The following is a 26,942-nucleotide window of genomic DNA, read 5'->3' as shown; positions in this document are numbered from 1 at the left end:
CCAGAGAGCGGCTAGTAGCGCTTAAAAAGTTCATACCGTTACGAGACAGGGTCCGAAAACAACTTCAAACGCGGCAACAACTACAGACTGATTTTGCTGTTGGAAGCGAACAGCTCTTTGCTCCGGTAACTAAAGCGACCAAAGATGTTACGGCTTCAACTGTACCCGTCCTCGGTGCGCTTGAAAAGATAGCGGCTCAGACCGAGCAAACAAAAAAGTCTCTGGAAACACTCCCTGCGAAAATAGCGGTTGCTACAACACGGAGGCCGCCACCACTCGCTATAACGGACCCATAAGAACCTTATGTTACAATGGCCGATGAAGAAGAACTAGGCGCCACCGCAAGAGAACCAGAAGAAGAAATACCGGAGGAAATACCGGAAGAAATACCGGAAGAAATACGGAAAGAGGGGAATATACCCCGTAATGTTCTTAAAAAGAGCACAATAGATCAAATCAGAGCCTTCAGCGATGAAGAATTGATTGATTTTACTGCCGTAAATTTTGATAAGAATTCACGAGATGAGCATATCAATAGCGGCCACGAGAAAAATATAAGGTCGTTAAAGGATTGGACAAGAATAGTGTATTTGGCAAATAAACATAAAAATGAATTACCACCGCGTGATAATAATTATATAATATTCCACAATAAAGTAAAAAGTGAAAGACCAAAACACGGAAAAGGATACTCTGTTGGTAAAGACGTTACTTGTCCTGGTAGTGTTCTCAGTGATATATCACGGCTAGAAATACTAATCGGAGGAAAACGAGCCGGAAATAACTCTCCGGAAATAATCAATGAGGCCGCTGATATTTGCAGGCGGTTATTTGCCGGTGGTATCTTGGACATTAATGCATATCGAACGCTCATAGACGAGTTAGTGGATGATTAAAAAAATTATAAAATTGTCGTTTTTTGGTCGTTTTTGGTCGTTTTTGGTTAGTTTTTACGGGTGAAACCCCCAGGAAATCATTTAGAGAAAATGGATGTTTTTTTACCAAAAACCGGCAAAAACCAACCAAAAACGACAAAAAATCGACAAAAAACGACAAAAATTGACAAAAATTGACAAAAAACGCGGATTTTTACCGCCGATGAAAACCCCAGGAAATCATTTAGAGAAAATCGATGTTTTTGACAAAATTTATGATTCGGTGGTGGGAAGGGGGGTGATCAACCAATAATTGGAAAACACTGGTGTTTTTTATAATAAAGATGATTATACACTACAACCATGATAAACCAGTCAGCGTCTACGTGGTAAACTCACGATTGCCCGTATACCGCGCGTGGTACGGAGACGGTCTCGGTAGCACCATTGCGGGGTTATTTACAAGAATGGCTCCAAAAGTAGCGCCGTTAGCCAAACAATTAGGAATGAAGGCTATTGATGTTATTCGTGATAAGGGAATCAGCGCTATTGGAGATGTCGCCGGAAGGGCGTTTTCTGCAGCAAAGGACAAACTAATGTCGTTGGTGAGAAAAAGAAAACAGAAACCACCGGTGATGCCATCAACGACAGTGATGCCTGCAAATGTCAGTAAAGTAATAAATAACGCCGTGGAAGAAAAACTAGCGTCGTTGGTAAACAATAATCAAGATGACATCGCAAACATAATAGCGGGAAGTGGTTTAAAACCACGACAAAATTCGAAGAATTTAAAACGACGACGATGATTTAGATGCATCAGCGTATTATTAAATAAAATGTTTAAACGAACAGCTGACCCGGCGTTTGATATGGACGCACCAGTGCACAAGGATGATTCTGTCCGTAATTATCAATTTTATTCCTATCATGCAGTACAACCCAACATACGATCGCGAATTGAACTTCAAGTCCATGATACCAGTAAATATTTTTTACCGTGTGAAGCGTTTATTGAAATCGAAGGAGAACTTGTAACAGAGGCCGATACTCCTGCTGTACCAGCACCGTATCCAGATGATACCAAAGTTGGCTTAGTCAATAACGGCGTAATGGCGCTATTTGAGAGCGCAAAATATCTCATTGATGGAAGAGAGATCGAGTCTATAGAACGTGATGTTGATGTGGCTACAACAATAATCGGGCTAGCAAGATATTCCGACGATTATACAAGAACAGCGGGTCCATCTATGATGTTTGCAAAGGATACTAGAAACACTGCTGGAAACTCGCAATTTGTGGTAAGACGACCAAGAAATAATGCTGATAGCGCTAACGCTGATGTTGAGAATATGATTATAAACAGCGATCCTAATTTTAACATCGGAGCTGCAACACGCATATCAATGTTAACAGGGCCGCGTAGATCTTTCTCATGCGCGATTCCACTGCATCATATATTTGGATTTTGTAGGAACGTGCGAAAAGTTATCTACGGAGCAAAGCATACCGTGGTGCTTGTGCGAAAAGGTGATGATAGAAATGCAATTTGGAGAATTTCAGCGGATCTTGCGAATCCAAATAATGACTCTGGTAAAGTCGTTTTAACTAAAATATTATTGTGGATGCCAGTAATGACTCCATCCATTACCACAGAGGCACGATTGCTATCCTTTATGGAGCAGGGAGGAAAATCATTACTAAGTTGGCTAACAACAACAACAGATACTAAGCAATCAAATATCAATGGTATATTTACATGGAACCTGGCATCACAATAAGGCATTTCGGCTCCGCGTCATATATTTGTTGCGTTGCAGGATATGACGAGAGTTGATAATCAACTATCCAGCCATATGATATTTGATCGATTAGGCGTTACTGACGTCTCGCTGAGAATAAACGGCCAGCAGGAACCATCTGAGGATATACAACTTAATTACGGTCAAAACCATATTGCACGCGTGTACCATCGGTTGCTGTCGTATATGAGTCGTGATCAAAACGTCGACACTGGTTTGCAAATATCACAACATGATTTCAAAGAACTATATCCGATTTATTACTTTTCGCTGGAACATCTTGATTTAACAAGACAATCCGTCGTTGATATACACTTCCGAGCTAATGTAACTCGCGGCGTTATTACCGATTATAGAGCGGTTGCTGTCATTCTCAGCGATAAATCAATGCTGCTAGAAGGCGTTGGTGGACGAATGAGAATCGTTGATGCACCAGTGGAAAACATGTAATTGAAAACATAAACGCGTTTACAATAAAAATGTCGTATAATGTTGTCGGTGTAGAGTTGACCGATGGTCAAGTCAAGAAATTACGATCAAAGTCGGCTAAACAATGTGGAACCACAATAACGCTGAAGCCGTCACAGATGGCAGGTGGTAATCATAAGATATCGTTGACGGCGCGTCAAATAAAACATTTCAACGATGCGATGAAGAATAAAAAGGGTGTTCAAATAGATTTTTCGGCCGCAGCGATTAAAAACATGGAAAAGACCGGTGGGATATTTCCGTTGTTAGCTGCGATTCCAGCGTTGATTGCCGCGGCTGCTCCAGCAGTGGCGAAGGCGGCTGCGTTAGGAGCCGTTGGTACCGCGGCGGGGATGGCATTGAAGAAGGCAACCGGGAAAGGCTATAAAAAAAAGAAACGAGGACGACCCGTAGCCGGAAAGGGTCTAAGACTACCGGGAACCCCGTATTCATGGTACTCGGGGAAGGGTCTAAGACTACCGGGAACCGTTTAATTACTCCTATGTCTAATTTTGATTTAATAGATGCCGCAAACGCGTTAGCGATAAAAAACTTCAGAGGTGTTTTTATGAGGGATCAATTACCGACAAAACCAAGGAATATTGAAACCGGTATAATTAACCTCGATAAATCCTCCGGAGCGGGAACTCATTGGGTTGCATACGCAATTGATCCGCGTGCGATCGTCTATTTTGATTCATACGGGTTAGCCCCGCCAAACGAGTTCATGCGGTATATCCGGGCGTGTTCAGCCCCGGTTTTTTATTCCACGCTGCCAACACAACAATTAAGTGACCCACCGATATGCGGCCGTGAGGTATTGAACGTACTCGCGGCGATTTCATCATCGCGGAAACCACCTCATGTGGTTGTAAACGAATACACTAGTGGGGTCGTAGAGGCCCGGCGGGTTAATTAAAAACACTGTTTTTTTTACAATAATAATGATTGATATCTGGGGACGACCGGTTTCGGCGCTGAAAGCATCCACGGAAACGCTCGCCACCGATGACATAAAAAAACTAATCGAGGATGAAATCGCTGATACGTTAAATTTAACCAGTGTTGACCCGGGCGAAATAGTTGTATTTCAAGACCGCCAGGGTAAACTGAAATCCAGTAATGTGTCGCTGAATGACGTTTTAATACGACAGCGTGATGCCGCCGAGAACACCATCGCGTTGTATACCGATGACGGACGACTTAAATCAGGTGAATCCATCTTGACGATAAATGGAAAAATAAGTACACTTGGCGACAATTATATATCCGTGTCGGATTCGTTAAAAAATTTGTATGATAAATTTAACGCGCAAGCAAATCAGTTCGAGGGGATACAAAAGTCTGTCACCGATATACAACTCACTACTGCTAGTTTTTTTGGAACCCCGACGGTAACCGAACCGAATCTTGTAGGGATAAAAAGTACTATTTCGGAGTTTACAACGCTGTCGGGTCAATTTTACACGTTACGAAAAAATTTTAACAGGGCTGATAACACCATTGATAAATTCTTTGGTAAAAAAAATACCAGACCGGATGAAATTACAATAACTATAAATGATATCACTGCGTATGGACAGGAAATAGGAACAATCAAAACTGATGTTGCAACGATCAAAGCGGGGTTATACGTTCATATACAGGAAATAGGAACAATCAAAACTGATGTTGCAGCGAACAAAAATAATATAAACGCGCATACACAGGAAATAGAAACAATCAAAACTGATGTTGAAACGATCAAAAAGAGTGTAAACGCGCATGAAGTGCTCATAAAAGCATTAAGCGTTAATGTTGCAGCGAACAAAAGGAGTGTAGACGCGCATACACAGGAAATAGGAACAATCAAAACTGATGTTACAGCGATTAAAGACAGACTACCGGAGGTGACAAAAATAAAAATCCCTCATGAAAACACCATCAACACAGTATACACGATTCATCATGGATCATTCGTTTGGACTCCTACACAGAATACAGTAAAAATCATCGCAACTGTTAAGGGTATTTATCGATTGACACTGGTTTCAATTATGCATTTTAATATATTATCGTCGAGTTCATCCGGGTTTAACAATATAATATCAACAATTATAGACAAGGGCGCAACTGAACAGTTTACAATTTATGCCGCCGATAGACATTTAACCGAGGCAAACATTACATGGTATGCGGAATTTGTAACGGATCTAAGTAATTAAAAACACTAGCTCTTTTAAAATAAAAATGACCACCAAGGTAATTGAATCAGAGGTATCACCGACGTCACATCAATATCGATTCAATACCGTAAAAGAATTCTCCGCGAATTTGAAAACGCTTTCCGAACAATACCGTGTAAAAATAAAAAAATACTGTCGAAAAATAACCACCATCGACGCGGTCGTGTACTTGGTGTCAGGTATAGTAGCCGGTACCGGTGTTATTTTATCCACGGTGACCATGATGGCCCCGATCGCTGTTCCAATCGCTATCTCCGCGGCGACAACAATTGCTGGAGTCGCCAACGCAATCACTAGAAAGATATCATCGTGTTCTCAGAAAAAACTCAACGAGTATACAGTAAAACATCAAATAGTATCCGACGCGTACTCGAAATTATCCGGGTTGATCTCGTTGGCGATAGATAATTCGTTTATATCCGATGTTGAATTCTCCACGATGGTCCAGTTGTATGACTCCGCGATGTCAAAAATCGAGGATTTTCAAGTGGAAGCTGGAAACCACGTGGCTGAAACCACTTCAATGGGCTTAAAACACTCTCCTGAAACCACTTCAATGGGCTTAAAACACTCTCCTGAAACCACTTCAATGGGCTTAAAACATCCTCCTGAAAACAAGCAGGTTGTTAATATTCGGTGTTGAAATTAAACAATAGAAACGACGAATAATAATAATGTCGCTGAACCCCGAAGGGTTGCAATTACTTCAACGGATCGCGGAGAACACCACTCCGGTGCAAACAAATATGATATCGATAACATCAACGAAGCCAGAATTCAGTGTAAACTTCCCTTCTCCGATTCCAGTAAAGGAAATAGCGCTGGCAAAATTGCGAGTATATCACAGTTGGCCTAATATCCGAGCAGAAGCATTTAACGGACAACAACCTAATAACTCGCTGGTTTTTGCATGGACAAATAAACCCGATGGGACCCCAGACTGGAATGAGGTTACAATACCAACTGGGTCATACCAAGTAGAACAAATCAATAAAGAATTTCAACGCAGGATAAAATCGATCACAGGAAAAGAATCAAAAATCGATATTACGGTTCATGAACCGACGTTATCGTCGACGATTGAAATAAGCACACCGGGGTATATGGTTGATATTTATAACAGTTCAATAAGAACCATACTAGGTTGGCCCGAGAATCCACCTAATGAAATCCCCGCGTATTTGCACACGAATGCGCAATCGTATCATGAAATTAATCCCAGTTATCAAGATAAATTGTCTATTATGAAAAACACGTTATTACCCAGTTGGTTTATATTTCAAAACAGGAATGCCATGCAGTGGTATTTTCGGTATGACAAAACTCCTGAATCGATCGTCATATTAACAGTTAACTTAGATGATATCGCTAGTGTTTTTACCGAAATTAATCATAATTACCAATTGCAACTAGAACAACTACGGAAAACAAAAGCACGAAAACACGTCGAGGTGTTAAATCAACTTATATCAGACATGGAATATATCAATGAACGAATCGTTAAAATAATATCCGATAACAGCGATGATAATAAACAAAAATTCCTAACCGAGTATAATATCACAGAAGCCGATTTACCCGATTTCAAGTTTCCAGGATACAACGCGCCAGAACTAAGAAAGTCTCTTAATGATTTTCTCGGTCCATCAATTATCCTCAGACACGATAACGGAGATGGTGGTAGGCATATTGCTCCATACAACGTAAATATCGCATCGGTGATAGCAATCAATCTAGTGTGTGATGTTATCGAAGGGAGTTACCAGGTAGATACCAAGCAATCAAATCAAGCTCAACAGGGGTATATCCTTTATTCATTTTCGCCAACAGCCCCTCCCGGATTCTTAATCGTTGAGAGCCCGATTAATCCGGTCTATATGCGATGCCATAATCGGTTTTTAACAAGAATTAATTTTAGACTTACCGATCAGTCAAATAACCTAATTGATCTACAAGAGGAGGAGTTAGTAATCACTCTGTTTGTTAGATCATTGTAAATAACTTCTTAGCAGCGGGGGGGGGGGGGGAAATGACATCGACGCGGTCGTCGCTGTGTTTACCGGACGCTGACAAAACTGGGATCGGCTCGCAGAAAGTATTAATTAAACCAAATGACGTCACCGCCGTGTAGGATGGACCGTCGTCGTTTTTTTTTTTACCAGGCGCTGACTACACCGGATCCGCTGAGTGCAGAAAGTAATAATTAAGCAAAATAACGATTGGACAAAATGTCCGATTCGCCCCCCCCCCCCGCTGCTTTAGTTCTCCGTTCAAAACAACATTTTATATACCACTTAGTGAGTAAAATGAGGTGGAGGAGAAATAATCAGCATTTGTGCCCCATGAGAAGACAAAAAACTGATTTGTTCATTTACAAACTAAAAAGGGCATGATAAATATTGGAAATGGTTGACTGAATTGGCCAAGCAAGCAACATGAACATCACCTGAATTTATTGGTATTGTACTAAGCTTGTGATCAGACTGTCTCGTCGTTGTTTAAAACGTTTTTTTCCTTGTCCTAGCATCAACGAGTTTTTTATTTATGTTTATTTTGGATATATAAATAAAGCAAATTGGTTGAATCAGACTATTTTGATAAGTAAAGCATCTAAGTCCCAGTTATTGTTAGCATCAATAAAAAAAATGAGTCTTTGTTAATTGCGTAATAAACATTCCTTTCTGTCGTTTCGATATTGGAATTTGATTAGCACTTACTAATAGCCATATGAACTCAAGACATATAGGTATCGGATAATGCACGCATGGCAAGGCATAATCAGATCTAACACTACACCTGCCAACATCATAATACTTTTCCGCCCCATGTGTTCTCACGTTGTTTTTGTTTTAAAAGATTTGTGTCGTACTCTCGAAGTTTGCGTATCATTCTACCGAAGACCGTTTGTCATCACAACAATATTATGTGTAAGGTTTAGTCATAGTAGAAACGAATCTTTGAACGTTTATAAAGTGTTGTTGAATATACCATGCACATTGCAAATATAGCCTATTGTTTTTCGACTAGATCCTATTGCTTTAGGAATGGAGACCTTCAGTGGTTTCGCCGTTATCAGCACGTGTCAGGGACATAATTAAAAAGTTTATAAATAACATTGAAAAAAGATGCGATTTTGTGTATTGAATATGACTAAATAAAGAAATGCTTGACATTAATTATATCATTAATGTTTAATGTTTATTAATTTTCACATGACGAAACAACTTTTACCGCGAATGATGCGCATGGTCAAATAACAATAAAGTTTTTTTATATATTTAATATTACACTATAAATAAATAAATAAACATATATGTGTGTGTATATATATATATATATATATATATATATATATATATACTGACAAGATAATTGTTAATGTATGAACATTGAATCTGCAAGAATATGTGTAACTCGATGACTATGATAATGACATACAATAACTGATGTCGTATTACAAAGTCTGAACAGTACTACTCATTTCTCCTCCTTTTTAACAGAAAGAACTTCCTCTCTGCCCTTTTTCATAAGTGATACTTAAAGAGTATATATAGATTCAAAACCGTCTTTAAGAAAAAATATGGGAACGTAAAATGAAATACATTTGCGTAGACAATATTGAAACTAATTATATTCCCATAATCGTCCCACATTTCCGAAACTGATCATGCAATTAAGATTTAAGAAAATAGAGTTACATAAAATTTTAAATATTTCTTTGCTGAGTGCCCTTGTGTGAATTTTCCCAATATGGTGGTTACCCATACGGAACGAAAATGTCAACGATTTTTCCAAAGTTCAATGTATGTCGATTAGAAGGAAGTAAAAACTTTTGATAAAATATTATTTTATAATAAAAGCAAATAAACATTCTAGCATATAAAAGGAAAATAAAAATGATTATTCAAGATAAAATAAGACATTTGTTTTAACCTTCTTTAAGGATTGTGACTCCCAATAATTATGTAGATGAAGATGACATGTATAATGATACCATTGAATTCTATTTACAGATATAAACTCGGATGATACGCATAGAAATATATGCTTAATTTAATTGAGATCATTAATATCGTGTCTTCCTTTGCAATTTTTATTTCTAAATCCAAAATTCTGAAGGACACGCCAAATCCAAATAGCCCAAATCCAGGGTTAGATGGAATGCATGATAAGTTAAACACACACAAACACCCCCTCTCTACATCCCTCCATCCAATACATACATACATATATACATACATACATAGATACATACATATATAAATACACACAAACACACACACATACATACATACATACATACATACACATGCATGCATGCATACATACATACATGCATATAGACATCCCTCCCTTACTCCCTCCTCCCTCCATCAATCAAGTATATCACTCACTCCCTCCTTCCCTCCCTCCCTCCCTCCCTACATTCAATACATACATATATACATACATAAATACATACATACATAAATACAAAAATACACACACACCTACATACATACATACATACATACATACCTACATACATACGTACATACATACATACATACATACATACATACATACATACATACAGACATACAGACATACATACATACATATATGCATACCTATAGACAAGCATTGGTAAAATTGTACATACTGCAAATTTACTTACATTTAAACGTACGCACAAAATGTACTGATTTATTTTTATAAATTATACCAAAAATAACCCCACAGTAGTAATTGCATTAAGGAGTGTTTACATCTACACTATTTCGGCTTTAATGTCGAAACGTTTTAAAGAGATTCCCTCACACATAAGCATGGTTTTTATTCACTATCATTATATAGCTCAAATAAGTTATATGGATACGCTAATTTTCTTCTGCTTTCAATGAATAATTGGTAAAGGACACTGCTGACATAAATAACAGTATTAGGTGCGAGCTTTAGAAAGCATTAACACACCGACTTGGAATTCATTACTCTCAATGGATGGTGGTACTTTTCTTTAATGTTCTTTAACTACCTTTCTTTGGACAGAAGCCATTTGTCAAATATAACTTGATGACAGTCCTGCGACTGGGGAAAGATCAAATATTTTTCTGGCTTTAGCACGTAACAACACATTGTATCGTTTGTATAATCGGTATAATTCTGGAGATTGTAGATCCAATATTGACTTACGTCGACTGACCAGTCATAATTTAGAGACAAGGTTAGGTAACGTATGCGGTCCTTACAAAATATACCAATGGCATCATTTAGTCGTTTGTGGTGATGAACCAACCGTTGGGGTGACCACGCATATTTATATAGCCAAATCCTTAAGGTTATAAGCATTTAAGTCATCAAAGCCGTATCTAATGGAAATCATATTGGAAATCGGTACACGTAATTCACAGTTGATGCCAGTGAAATCATTTTCGTTTCGTTTCTATGTAATTATCTCACCAGTTGACATTGGTTTCAAATAGCCGACATTTTGAAAAGAAGCACAGGCAGCTATTTCAAGTGAAATGGTAATTGTAACGACGTAAATATTCGTTCATCAAAAATACACTAATGTTTACATTATCCTACTGTATATCCGTAATGATGATGAAAATTTCATAAAATACGCATACACGTACCAAGTGGTCAGCCTGATATATTTACTGTTATTGTACATGCACCCATGCATGCGTGCATCCATCCTTCCTTACATACATACATACATACATACATACATACATACATACATACATACATACATACATACATACCATTTGAAAACAGTTCAAGAGGTAATTTTATCAGGATTTATACCTCTTGCTCCTAAATCTGATGATACGAATCATTTTTGTACAATGACTTTCCTTAAGATCAAAATAAACTGGAAATAACACAGTCATTATCTCGAATTTCTACAGATCTTTTATTAATTAAATTTGCATTTGTTATTGACTAAAGCGTCTAGTCGTAATGATACCGTGGGTGGGGACCATATGACCATAAAGCAAGTAAGAGTTGGAACCTTATAAAAGCATTCGGTTTCCACTAAATAATAGCGGACATCTTCATAAGCTTATTTCTTGTATCATTAGTATATTAGTTATATTATATTAGTCAAATTATAAACCATAATGGGATTAACGTATAAATGGACAAGACAACAAGAGAAGGAATAAGACAATAAGATATAAAATATATACAGCTCTAGCTAAGTGCATGTACATAGAAAGGGCACATATGCTTCTTTTTAGGAAGGATTAAAGTTAACAAGGTAATATATACATAGACTACATTATGCGGAAAAGCGCATGTGCCATATAAAGCAAAACAATAAAGAATAAATTGCTTTGTAAAATAATAATTAGTATCATTTTTCTTCACACACGAATTAACTTTGTTAACATAAGAATATGCAATCAAATGCCTGCACCAAACCAATTTACCATCACACTTTTTCCAAATATAATTTATGTATACATCGTAATTTAGAATTTAAAATCAGTTTAAGTACCTTGTGAAATATGCTAAATTGGGTCAATTATTATAATATACACATTAATAAATGAATTGCTTTCCTAAACAAATCAGTTATTTTGTTTCATCCTCGACCTACATTTTCTCTTGGATTCCGAATATTTGTGTTTCCTGGAGAAAACTAAGATCTAAGGTACTTAGGCTATCTAGAATTACTGGTTAGTATGTATCACAATTATTAACGGTTAATTTGTTTCAGGGTATAATGTAAAAAGTTTTGAGTCACAAGATTTAATAGCTTTAGGCTCCTGGTTAAAGCACGGTAATTTATATAAATACGGACATTTTGTCTTTCAAAACACACACACACACACACACACACACACACACACACACATGCTCTCACAAACGATTTGTTTTTAATTTTGCTATAAATAGTTTACCTTTCAGTCTGGAGGGCGATTATTATCTTTTTAACAAGTTTAGTACTCCGGTCTAGTCCGAAATGCCGGCATTCAAGCGATTGATTGTATACAATTGTATTAGAGCTCCAGTACAACGAGTGCTAGTCACGATTATTCTTCATACATTGATTTGTTGCAGATCAACTACAGTATCGTAACTATAATTTTACCTAGGCTGAATTCTACATTTCGCCAAGTCATTGATTTCAATATTTAAGTTTCAAAACTACCATTTGAAAACATTGTATATGTAAAGTGCGAAATATTGAACAGTAATAGGACTCAGCGCCTATTCAGATCAATTTTACGATTTAAAACATAACGATATTTTACACCATCTGAAAAAATTCCTCCATGAAACCTACTGAAATAGCTTTGAAGAAAGTTATTTGAGCATCTTTTACCAACTCCTTATTTTTTTTACATATGAATAATTCTGCAATGTGTGATTGCTTTTAAGAACGATATCTAAGTACAACACAAACAAAACTTTACTCCTGGAATAAGGCAATTAAAACTCCATCATTTTATAGGTCGAGCAAAGTATTGTTATTAAAAAATGTTCAGATATTCCTTTGGTTCATGAATCTGCAGAGATACGGTTGCAAAGGTTACATCTGATTAGAAACTATATATCTGTTTGCCTTTTGCATTCCAAAGAACGTAAGTGAAGTAAGTTAGCTTGGATTTACGCTTTCAAGTACGTATGCACAGTGGCATGATAGAAAACACCATGTTTCTTGAGACCAAAGTATAGTAGGGAAATGATTCGATGACTTATCTGTCATAATCATTCCTGGTTTTCATTGATATCGTTTGACATCAGTTTTGTCGTTATAGTTTGATCAATTAAAGTAGTGACAGAGGCCTTACTTTGATTAATTCTATAATGTACGCAACCTATATTCTCTCTTTCATCTAACGTACGACGTTTGCAAAACAGATTTATGAAACAACTTCTGAAATTTCCTCCGAATATTAAATAAATAAGTATGTTAATGGAAAAACTCAAATAGTACAATAGCTGAAACACTCTTTGGAATACTTTGTCTAATGCGGGTGATATGTCGCTCTCCCTCATGTAAGTATTTATAAGTATCCGTGCACGAATAACGTGGCTTGGAAAATTGAGTGTGAGAAATATCACGGTTAGCGCAAAGAGCATTTTGGTCATCTTGCATTGGGCGCCTTTGTTTGTTCTTCTATGTGTGCAAATGCACATTTTTTGTTTATTTTTTGTGTACAAGGATTTAATTAAAGTATATGTTATTGTGAGGGTAAAACCAGATATGAGAAACGTTGGTACCACTAAGGTGAGCAGTGAATCAATAAGTACAAGCGCCTGTGTGACTTGAGCAAATTCTGGATTTGGAGTACAGTTGGTCGTCACGATCCACAAAGGGAGATGATATAACGCTAAGGCTCCAACACAGAATGCCCCGATTATAAATTTCGCTTTCATCGTTGTGCAAAACTGTGTTACTTTAAATGGGTGGCAAATTCGAATATAGTTTTCTATCGTTACCATCACAACCAGCCACACAGAAACAGAACCGCAAAAATAGGTGAAGAAGATACAGAGATGGCAAAATATGTTCGTCATCATTATGTTCACGTGAAATATCCTGCTGATCCATATGAGGAAGAGGATAAACAGAAATCCATTGTCGGATACCGACCTCGCTGCCAAGTACAGATTACATGACGTCGTCCGTAGCTGTTTCTGAAGAAATACGATCATTGAAAGGGTATTTCCAATGAGTCCGAAAATGCATACCAGTGGAAAACAATATGTCTCAATTTGTTGTGTCATATATTGAGCTTCGACTTCATTCTCGATGGGAGCAGAATATACGTCTGTAACTACAGGTGTCTTCATGGTAGCGTCTTCGAGGAAGGCGATCCATGATGTATTGTCACTATAATTGGCCATCTTTCCCTGAAATAAAATTCGAGAAAAAGCAATTAAAACTCGTTCTGTAAAAACAATTTACATTGTTTACCACTCATTATCCTACAATAAAATAACAAGAACAAAACGTTTAAAGATAGGTGAGGTAAAAACTTCGATCATACGACTATTGCAAAAAAGTATAAAATGGTTTAACAAAGATGTATAACGTATCCTAAGCTAGCTAATGTACATTTTATATGGATAAGGACCTAGAATTTACAGATGTTTAGACGAGATTTGAACTTTGTCAACACTTGTATTTTGTGCTATGAAATGTATGTTGATTTCATGTTAATTAGAACCTATATCCACAATTGGAATCTCTAGTCATTTCGAGTGTAACATGAATAAAATGGTCTTCTGCAATCAAATGAACAAGTCAATGTGTTCACTTTTCATATTCATTGTCAATTATTATATGGTATGTATGTATAATATATGCATGAGTAAACATTTTGCAACATTAAAAATAATATGCTTCCCAACTCGATTTTGAAAAATAACCCACTCTTAAAATAATACACCATGTGATCACCTCATCTGCATCACGTATTAGCTTACAGCTGCATCGATCCAACGAAAATCTTTTCAAGTCCGGGCCTGTAATAGCATGCAGTTTAATCATACCAAAGTTTCTTCTGAAACAATTCAAAATAAATTTACCCACTGTTCATTTATTTTTAGCCATTCAGCGTCCGTCAGCCTTTCACATAGTATTTTATTTTATAGTCTACAATACAAGGACTGATTATGTAGCTAGCAAATAATTACATATATGTCACTATTTCTGTCATACGGCAGAATCTACGCAAACTTAAAGCAATGAATAGTACCGTTTTGTCTAATGCCTCCGAAACACACAAGGCTGTTTTTATCACAGTTTTAAAGAATTTACTATTGTTATCAAGAATCTTTCAGAAGAAATGTATCGATTGGCATGGTCTTTTACAATGGTGACCATATACTATAACTGAGTCACGAATAGAGCACGTTGAGTGAAATCGTCACAATATAGGCTAGAATGATATGTTTATCAATGTGCATAGCTGTCATAATGTCATCACAGCGGGCAACATTCAAACCGGATTGTACTGGACAACAACTTCATTTCGTCAAAAAATGTACACATACTTTACCATTGATTTTTCCTTATTAACTTCTCGGGGCGTCTAAATAAAGACCTTCCAGAGGACAGTGGATCCATACAATTCAAAACTCGAATAGTTGCCACTTAAAGATCTGTAGAATAAATTGCTGACAAATGACACACAATACCGAAATAGTGTTAAAGTCCTATATGACTTGTGCGACTTTTCCTTTCGAGACATATACAGCTGTCCCTCTTGTTGTATAAAGTAAACGTCTTAAGTCCATATGCAGTTGTTCCTCAAAATGTCTCTCTCATTAATGTGGAGATATTTTAAAGCGATATATATATATATATATATATATATATATATATATGTGTGTGTGTGTGTGTGTGTGTGTGTGTGTGTGTGTGTGTGTAGTATTTTCTCGCATCGTCTCTCGTATAAGGGGAACCTTTCAAAGTATTACTCTAGACAACCCAACACGGTATCTCTATAAGGAAACCTCTTGGAGACATTTACAGTATTCCATCACATCGATTCTCGTATAAGTTAAACCTCTTATAGTGATAACAATATTACCTCACACTGTCGTGCAAGCAAAGAAATCATCTTAGGGCCAAATGCAGATGTCACCCACACTGCTCTCCGTAGTAGAGATTTATGCCATTTGGGGAGTACGTTATTTGTATTTAAAAACATTCTTGATAATCTCAAGATCCTCATTAATGTCTCGACAGAGTATCTACATGCTTTCTACGTTTGTGAGGAACATTATCACAAGGAGCTAATGATGGAGAGAAAACAGTGAATGCATTCGTTTTACGTTTACAAGAAACTCATAGTATTGATGAAACTGAGAAATACTGGTAGTCAGAATGGGACAATCGGTGTCACGAACCGACAAGTATTTATGGAGTTTTCATTCACACTAGAAATAACTTTTAGTACCCACACTATACAATGGGATCTCATCCCTTGCATCACATAATGGCTTACGGCGGCAGCTATTCAAAGAAAAGTTGTAAATGTCCGGGAACTGTTATAGAATACAGTTTACCCATACGTGGTTTTTCTTTTCAAACAAATCATGGATTTTTCCGGTAGTTATCTATAGCTATGCAGCATCCGTCAGTCTTTTATCTGCACACATAATATCCCTCCATATAAAGACTGATTCTGTGGCTAGCAAATAATCAGGTGTCTGAAACCATCTCCGTCAAACAGCGGAGTAGACGCAATGTTATAGCACTGACGAGCAATAATTTGAGGAATGTCTCCGAAACAAGACCTTGTTTTCATCTCGGTTTGGGGTCAAGTGCCACGTTCTGAACCTTTAAATGTTTGTGTTCTTGCATTCTTCTTTGTGTGTTTATCATATGAACCTAACTGATACAATATCACTGGAAAAACTGTTTCAGTAAAAGTCACACGTGTCATGTATGTGCATTTACTCATTTTATATTAAATATAAATTGTTCTTTTTAAATATAACACTAGGTTTCTTTCACAAAAGTCTATTCAATCCTCATTATTGATTGTTCTGCACCTTAACTGTAATCAAGAAACTTCCAGACAAATGTTATCAATCAATATGGTATTTTACAATGGTGGCTACGTACTACACTTCAATCAAGAACGGAGCACATCGAATGGAATCATCACACTATAGGGTAGAATGAATTTGTTTATCAATCTGCATATCTTTCATTATGACATCACATAGCGCAACAATGAATACCGATTCTACTGGATCACACCTTTAGGTTCATTTTATTCAAAAATGTCTACTCACTTCAACACTGATTTTTGTCGTATGAACGTTTCGGGGCGTCTAAATAATTACCTTCCCAAGGAAGGTGTTTATACACGATTCAGATGAATTGAACACCCAATACCGTAATATTGTTGAAGGCCTACATGACCTGTGCGACTTTCACTTTAGAGTCATATACAGTTATCCTTCTGATTGCATCTTGTATAAAGGAAAAATCTTAGATCCATATTCAGTGGTTCCTCAAATTATCTGTCTTATATATGGAGGAATTCACGTAATTATATTATTTTCTCACACAGTAGCTCGTATAAGGAACACCTTTTAAAGTATTACTGTATACGACCCAACACGGTCTTTAGTAGAAGGAACACCTTTTAAAATATTACTGTATACGACCCAACACGGTCTCTCGTATAAGGAACGCCTTTTAAAGTATTACTGTATACGACCCAACACGGTCTATCGTATAACGAACACCTTTTAAAGTATTACTGTATACGACCAAACACGGTTTCTAGTATAAGGAACACCTTTTAAAGTATTACTGTGTACGACCCAACACGGTCTCTCGTATAAGGAACACCTTTTAAAGTATTACTGTATACGACCCAACACGGTCTCTCGTATAAGGAACGCCTTTTAAAGTATTACTGTATACGACCCAACACGGTCTATCGTATAACGAACACCTTTTAAAGTATTACTGTATACGACCAAACACGGTTTCTAGTATAAGGAACACCTTTTAAAGTATTACTGTGTACGACCCAACACGGTCTCTCGTATAAGGAACACCTTTTAAAGTATTACTGTATACGACCCAACACGGTCTCTCGTATAAGGAACGCCTTTTAAAGTATTACTGTATACGACCCAACCCGGTCTATCGTATAACGAACACCTTTTAAAGTATTACTGTATACGACCAAACACGGTTTCTAGTATAAGGAACACCTTTTAAAGTATTACTGTGTACGACCCAACACGGTCTCTCGTATAAGGAACACCTTTTAAAGTATTCAGTATACGACCCAACACGGTCTCTAGTATAAGGAACACCTTTTAAAGTATTACTGTATACGACCCAACACGGTCTATCGTATAACGAACACCTTTTAAAGTATTACTGTATACGACCAAACACGGTTTCTAGTATAAGGAACACCTTTTAAAGTATTACTGTATACGACCAAACACGGTTTCTAGTATAAGGAACACCTTTTAAAGTATTACTGTGTACGACCCAACACGGTCTCTCGTATAAGGAACACCTTTTAAAGTATTACTGTGTACGACCCAACACGGTCTCTAGTATAGGAACACCTTTTAAAGTATTACTGTATACGAACAAACACGGTTTCTAGTATAAGGAACACCTTTTAAAGTATTACTGTGTACGACCCAACACGGTCTCTCGTATAAGGAACACCTTTTAAAGTATTACTGTATACGATCCAACACGGTCTCTCGTATAAGGGAAACATTTTAAAGTATTCCTCTATACGACCAAACACCGTCTTTCTTATAAGTGAAACCTCTTGGAGCCGTCTACAGTATTCCATCACATCGATTCTCGAATAAGTAAAACCTCGTATAGCGATAATAATATTCTCTCACACTGTCTCTAAAATAAGGAAACCCTCTTTGGGTCATATACAGTTGTCACACACCCGGCTATCCCTCGTAGAGATGAATGCCATTTAAAACGTCCGTTGATAATCTCAAGATTATCATTACATTAGTATCTTCATGTTTTCTACGTTTTAAGGGAACATTAGCACCAGAATTAATGGTCTTCGAGTGAGATAGATAGATAGATAGATAGACAGATAGATAGATAGATAGATAGATAGATAGATAGATAGATAGATTGATAGATATATAGATAGATAGATAAATAAATAGATAGATAGACAGATAGATAGATAGATAGATAGATAGATAGATAGATAGGTAGATAGGTTGGTAGGTAGATAGATAGATAGATAGATATATAGATAGATATATGGATAGATAGATATATAGATACATAGGCAGAATGGACATTGTGTGTCATAAATCTAGAAGTATTTCTTCTGGAGTTGCCATTCTCATTAATAGTAACTTTAGATGTTATATCCAAAGATAAATATCTGACGGAGATGGTAAATACATAGCATTAGAGATATTAATTCACAGACTTATATGGTCGTTATGTTGATGATGCCAATTTTTCGGGAATCTAATAAAAGACATTGCTAATAGATACTTGATCTGTTATTATTTTGTTTTGTCTGGAATGTTGAACTCGATACATATACCATTATCTTGGATATAAATTCCATGGATCGAACAGCGGCGTATGATATTAGTAATTAACTAGAATCACCAGATCCACAGAGAGTAGTCTACAGCGAGTCTAGATGATCTACCTGGAGAAAAGCATGTTCAAAAAACAACGTATATTAGATGATTTCTTGTTTTATGAGGAGGCTTCCTAATTTCGCAGATTATTTGATTTGTTCCATGGTACAGAACAGACCGTTACGCTATAACTCTCACATTATCCTTATTTACAATTTCCAAGGGTTATGGTGTTTGAAAATGAAATGCAAATTTTCTAATAGATAAGGAATAAACTAATGCTGTTAAAATATATTGTACTCTGGAAGAATATCGTGATAAGGGTGACAAATGATTCATTACAAATAACGTTGACATTCGGTGATACTTTCATTCGTTTTTATGTTTAGAATGAACATTATAACTGACACAAATGAATATTCACCGTAAAATGTAGAACAGGAAAATCAACACTCCAAAAGAATTCAAGTTGGAATTTTATATTTAAAACTAATCAGTTGATCTAAGAAATGATACAGATATGTTTGCAAATTAGAAGAAATAAGGTAAACGCATGGAAGGATTAATGGGAAGGTCGAATGCAATAATGGGATGCATTTGGTAGAATTGACGCAAACTATTTACTTAATTAGGAAAAATACATGGACAAAATATTAAAGGAGTTCATTTTGTATGATGGCAAGATGTGTGCAGATGAAAATAAAATAATGAACGAACACAGTGTTTTCTAAGACGTGACAATCAAGTTAGAAATTATAAATGAATGAGTAAGCTATGTGCATTAAATATCCTTGACGCCTGATACTTGTTGAAAGTTTTCAAACTCTGTATATCTCACTGGATATATATATATATATATATATATATATATATATATATATATATATATATATATATATATATATATATATATGGGAAGACATCGATAGTATAGCATTTATGGCATCGGAAGGATTTATATATTCTTCGTTATAATTTTTTAACGTAGGCAATTAATATGCTGTAATTTTTTTAAAAATGAACAAGTTCACGGCCATTATGCTGCTTCAAGTATATTAAATCCTGTGAGTCTGTTGAACATGTTGTCGGTTTATAGATGCATGATTTTAAAGCCATGGTCAACATGTTATATAAATACCAAAGCACTGTCGCATGCATTACGTCAAACACATATAGAACAACCTACCTATACACAAAACTTGTAATGAGCCTTAGGAAAGACCGTCTGCATCAAATGCTTCTCCGTCATTTGTAGACTCTGAAGCTGATTTTCTACGTGTTCACGAAAACATTATATTATCATTAGACATAGCCTGATCTATTGAGATAAGGATAGCAAAATGTATACTGTCCTCTCAGTATTTTGGTAATATTATTTGACAATTAGTACATAAACGTCCAACATTTTAAAGTATTGTCAACTTTCAGTCATATAATATCCTGTATATTTGTCAATAATTTTTATTCATACAAAGATAGAGATAGGTGATGCTAATGTTTCAAGCATTGTCCCGAATATTTATTACAAACCCTCCTGCTGTAAGTAAAGCTAAACGTGTGGGCCTTTCGTGTATATTTTGTTCAGTCTTGATGAAGGCCTTGTCCCGGTTTAGAAGGTAAAAATAGGCTTAAAATATGGATTATTACCAGTGCAAATGGAAAATATGTTGTTGTTTATGTTTCGCTTCAGCGCCTATCCAGTCGTGCGTTTTGTATATAATGTGTTTGCTTTGTTTTTAAGCAACATTGGTGAAGCTACGTGGTGGTGTAGTTTTGTCTTGACAAACTGAGAGCAAGTGCACATATAGGTATCGTATATGAAGATCGGACGTAAATGATCAATGAACTAATTTTTCGATAGCATGTAAAGTTTTTCCTTGGTTTCAGACTCAAATGCATTTTTTAATATCATCCCTATGCGATTGTCCTATATATATGAATCACTTAACCCACATTAAACTACTATAATTGAAGTCTACTTGTTTTGTGTTAGTATTTAGTATGATGACTGGTGATCAAAGGATGTATTAAAGTGAACATTTTTTATGTGACTCCGCAGGGTAATATAAAATACAATTATATTGATCCGAAATGCCAGTGGATAGCAATTACGCAGTTTTCCTATTGAAAAAAAAAAAACACATGCACGCTGCTAGTACAATTGCATAAATCATGAATTAATTTTCACCTAGCAGGTGTTAAACTTGTAGTCTGCATTTTAAAGTAAATTTAATTAACTATACTGCACATTGGTGACTTAAATTAGATATTTTGACAGGTCCAATAACCAGTTAGTGTCTTTAAATAAAGAGGATAATACCGTCGCACATGAACGACTTGAATTAAAGCGACATTGATCACTATTCAATTACAAAACACCAGTGTGAGTTTACACAATTTGTGAAATTTATAATTCCAATATTTTCTTGCTTCTTAATATGTTAAAAGTTTAATTTTTTTATTGCCCTTCGTCTTTTTACCATATACTGATTTGCTTATTGTGTAAGTGGATTGTAGAAGAGCTTCATTCAACTTTTTAACATATAATTATATCTATAAGAGCGGATCATATTCATGACTTTTGGGATATTTGTTTGAATTGAGTCTGTAGGTCAGAGTTGTTCCATTGCCAGCATCAGTGCCGTAATATTAGAAGGACCATTAAGTTTTCACTCATTATTTTGAAAGATTTTAAGTTCATAAATGAGTGAAATATAAATGAAGTTCGATAATAGGATACATACGAAAAATCTTTTAAAATCTAATCCATAATACTGTACTAACATGTAAGAATGATAGAAAACAATCATTAGAGGCAGACTGAATTCTTTGTTTCTTTAAGATGCCGCTTTGCGTTCGGTGCCGTGTAATATACAATATGGTTCATATACAGTTTTGGATAAGATATATTTATTATATGTTCACAGTGAGATGTGGAAACATATATGTGGTAGAACAATTATGTTGCCACAGTGGCGATACCAGTTTTATCGCCAGAGTGACGATATCGCTTATGTAAATACCTTTTCCTATGTATCCTATTCAACACTGTGTTTTAATATTTAAGCCTTCTGACCTAGACCGCAAGCGTGCCAAGGCCACTCAAACAATCAAGTTCGAATTTAGAAATATGTAAAATAGAGAAACGAAATTCTTTACAAATGAACTCACAATCATTAAACTCTGCTGACTAAACATGTTACGCTCAAAGTTTCTCAGACACAACCGCTCACTGGTGTATCTATAGGCCTACCCTATTCCAGCAAAGAGAATTCAAGCATGAAATGAAAACTATTAGGAGATCTCTTCATTCCATTTTGAGTGGGAATAAAATCATTACTTTTACAAAACACGCAACTTGATGAACGATATGTACACAAAGAATTTGTAAAACATCGTTAATTCCAAATTATTATTCGATTAAGAACATTTGTGAATATGTTAGTAATGGACACTTAATAGCTTGCACAGGAAATAGAGAAGCAATACAAATCAAGGGGTTGTGCCTTTGAAAGTATAAACATAATATCTAAATCTGTCCTGAGTAAATATAAAGAAATACTACACTCGTAAAGCGGAACAAATTTAAATTTAGGCAGTGTGGAAGGATATATTTATAGTTTGCATTATTTTCAAATTTATGCAGACACCTTCGATTACTATTCAGAGGAGAAGGCACACACACAGATATATATATATTAAGAGTCCTCTATTTTGAGTTGTTAGCAAAAGTAATAAGTGTTATATCCCTGAACGTGTGGCCAGGGCAGGAGAAATTGTTCTGCGACCGGGCCTCTGTACAGCTTCATTGTCATCCAATCATATCTATGAAGGTTTTGTGTAGCTTCTCAGTTTCTCCGACATATTACAGATCTTACACGTGATGATATATGAATGATCATCGCTTTAATATAACACATTATATAGAGCCTCAATTTTCGTATAATATTGCAACACACTTTAACACCATTAATCACTCACTGCTCGATTTTGTGCATGGTGACATGAATAGATCCATAAAAGAAACTTATTGGATCCATAAGTAAAAAAAAAAAAAAAAAAAAAAAAAAAACCTATAACTTTTCTTTTAAACTGATAAATCAGTATCCTTTATAACAATATAATTACATATGAATGTCTCTATTTTAACGTAGCTTTAACAGCTGTTCAGTCATATCGCTACGATGTCTGCCGTGTGACAGTTTATAGTGAGGTCTAGCATTTGGGGCATCATCCTGTAAATAGTATCGTCATGTCCCACATAATCACATTATCCTGTCACCAATCCGACCAGTCCTAACATTATAACATTAAAATCTCCTAATGTTGAGCGCCGAGCGAGGCAACTGCTAGTAACATTGTTTCTCAAGTCTCTGGTATGATGTCAATCAGCTGTATTTAAGGAAGCAATAATGGGTTGTTTTCTTTCAATAAACGGTCATAATTCATCAAACCGCTCACTATCTATTTCGCCAAATTTCTTTTATCTACTTTCTTGAAAAATCCGTTAACTATCAGACTGGGTTAAATTTTGCAGCATCGTTGGTAGAAATAAGAGAGGTTAACAAAGAATGACCGTCAGTAAAATGTGATTATAGATCACGATATTTAAAATCTTTGATAGTTTTTAGGGCTTCCACGCTCAAAAGAGCATAGTCAGTCAGACACGTTACGCAAAAGTACACGTGTATTTAATCTCAAAGCAGTGTTTATGTGCATTGACGTGTTATTTACTCAGATCCTATAGAAATACATTATACTCCTGTCTGTCACCCACACTTCGAAAAACATGTTTCGAGTACCATGAATTGTCTTGTGCACACTATTTGCTATTTTATATATTGTGATAAAGATAAATATCTTCCCATTGTTTGGAGAAACATAAACTGTTCCCGATGTGCCCATAGATGTTTCTTCGTAGTTCGTGAAGGAGTAGTACCATCTCTGTCCTTTATTAATAGACAAATCAACTACCTAAATGTGAAAATGTGTTCTTCTGCAAAATACGTACGTATAATTTAATTTGGCATGCATCAAGTATTCAAATATCTTTCAAAATATTCCCCATGTAACTGGTTGTTTGCGGTTAGAAATAAACTCATTACAGTAGACCTTCTAGTTTCCATCTCTGCTCAAGTGCGTTAATTGCTTTCGCTCACCCCACTAATAAAACAATAATAAAATTGTCTCACAAGTATAGGCGAAGTAAAACATGCTGAAGGGTTCATCGTGTGCCCTATTATCTTTCAGATGACGAATATATATATATATATATATATATATATATATATATATATATATATATATATATATATATATATATATATATATGAAACATTTCATTGGGCATACCTTTAATAAATATGATGACCTGTCCTGATCAGGTTCAGGGTACTGGACAACATCCTGACCTTCATCTTTATACAAATGTGTGGTTCTTTGCCGCTGTGCACTAATAAAACCCCATAATGTACTAAGGTGCAAAACTATGTTCTAAAGTCCATATGAGTGCAGTTATCTTAGGCTGTAGCGTCAAGTTTGGTCCAATTACTGTACTTCCATGCTATGATTGATCAATAACGCTTACATCCTATGAGCGACCTATCCAAAATGAAACGGTAAAAATGATGCCCATTGTACGCTGCCCGCATCCATTTGGGGCCATATGCCCTTGTAGGTGCCCACTAGGAAGCCCCAAAGATATCCTGCGAACATCTAATCGTACGTATGCAGAACAAACCTTAAGGCTTAAGCCTACTTTTGCAAGCAGTTTAATGTACATTGTCTATTTCCAAACTGGACGTTGACGTATTCTGGTAAGTATTTTCAGCTAGAAGACCTTATTTCTTTCCAATGCAATACTCAATATACAACCTCGCACAGACAAGTTCTTCAAAGTCTTAAAATAATTAGTTAGTTGTGCCCATAAGACAGTCGTTTGTATTAGTTTGAGTATAAAGCCCTGCCACGATATATGGTCAAGTGATACGACTGTGTGCCAGATAAAGTCTGCTTAATTATTGTATGGCAAAAATTGTCTATGATACACACAAAACGAACTTATACAATATGTTTACATTTAGACTGCAGTTACTCTTTCGTTTTATATCACGCGTAATTAAATTAAGAAGACAGAAACATTTAAATGGGAACAATATTGAATCAGGTCATCTATATTTGAAGAGTACCGTGTCCGCCAATTTCGTTCCTATAAAAATGCGATTTCTGGTAATTGTCTCTACAAAGGTTTTGACAAGTCTAAATGAGGAAAGACCGATGCTTATTGTAGGTTTTGAGTTTTATTTCCATTAACATTGATGACATAATTACTCACACTAGGTTTACCAACGCAGTTAAGACTGATTACACGCAAATGTGTATTGACGAATTGAATAAACTCGGCACATCCCTGTCCAGTGTGTTCGCTACAAAATAGTGTTCTTAGCCTTTAGCGAATTATCACAACCTCAAGTGCACATTGATAAGTTGATCATTTTAGTTTTTGAGCTTCTAGTTTTATTCACATTGATTAAATAAATATAAGACACGCTTTTGATTTAATAAAAAAATGCTTTTAATTACGAAAATAGAGTACTACAGACAGAACAGAGTTAACTAATTGAACATTGAGCGCAGTGGCTTTCACATAGCAGCTAGCATATTAAAACCAGTTGGAAATATAAGCTAATCGAAATGAAGAACCAGCACTAGGTAATCCAAACATTTAAGTGTATTTGCAGTTCATATGTCATTATTATAATCGAATTTACATTGATAATATATATACATTTGTTTCTCACATTGCAGCTTTATATATATTTGTTTCTATTATACATTTCTAACGTTCCATTTTATGTTCCTTCGTGTGATTCAATTTGTCCATCATTTATTGGTCCAGAGAAATCGTCGCATGATGCAAATGAAAATCGGCCACGCTCGCTTTGAAAGGCACTTCGTTAGTATTCTGCTACGAAGGTCCAGAGGGAGATAGAGAAGGTGGAGATAGAGACACTGTCGTAGAACATGGTGACATACCGTACGAGAAATAGAAACAGCGAGATAGAGAGAGCAGAGGGGGGATCCGCCACGCTCACATTTAAACGGACTTAAGCTGGTATCTTTCTAAAAGGTCCAGAGCAAGACAGAGAGGGTGCTTGTCTATGGTTCAATTGCTACAGATACATGTTTTAAACTACTACAGTAGTATCCCAGTTAGTATACTTCTTACTCTGTTGAAATGAAACTGTGGGGTGCGTGTGCAACAGTGGATATTATCTTGAGCACAACCAAGGACAGAAATTTACGGCTTTCCAAAGGGCGGGTAACCCAGCATGTATAGTAATCGAAATGAAATTTAAGTCTTGAGCTGATCATGAGTTGCATAGAAATTACTTGATACTTATCAAGAAATGTTTTATGTGAGGAGGACCTGTTTGGAACAAATATGGTGGAGAAATACTATTCACAATTTTAGTAACATGAACAATCTATGAAAC

At 35.9% G+C, this 26,942-nt stretch overlaps 1 protein-coding gene across 1 annotated transcript; it reads right to left on the bottom strand.

Moving 5' to 3' along the window:
• Window positions 1–11,350: 11,350 nt before the first annotated feature.
• On the bottom strand, window positions 11,351–14,217 carry LOC149800003 (FMRFamide receptor-like). The gene has a single exon (XM_089958326.1). It carries the CDS (start codon window positions 14,215–14,217, stop codon window positions 13,075–13,077), a length of 1,143 nt encoding a protein of 380 aa, XP_089814452.1. The 3' UTR covers window positions 11,351–13,074.
• Window positions 14,218–26,942: the final 12,725 nt, after the last annotated feature.

The sequence above is a fragment of the Sinohyriopsis cumingii genome, chromosome 5 (genome assembly GCF_028554795.1).
Source record: "Sinohyriopsis cumingii isolate HCF-2022 chromosome 5, ASM2855479v2, whole genome shotgun sequence".
Lineage (NCBI taxonomy): Eukaryota > Metazoa > Mollusca > Bivalvia > Unionida > Unionidae > Sinohyriopsis > Sinohyriopsis cumingii.
The sequence above is the reverse complement of the archived record's forward strand: the minus strand, read 5'-3'. Positions and strand labels throughout refer to the sequence as shown.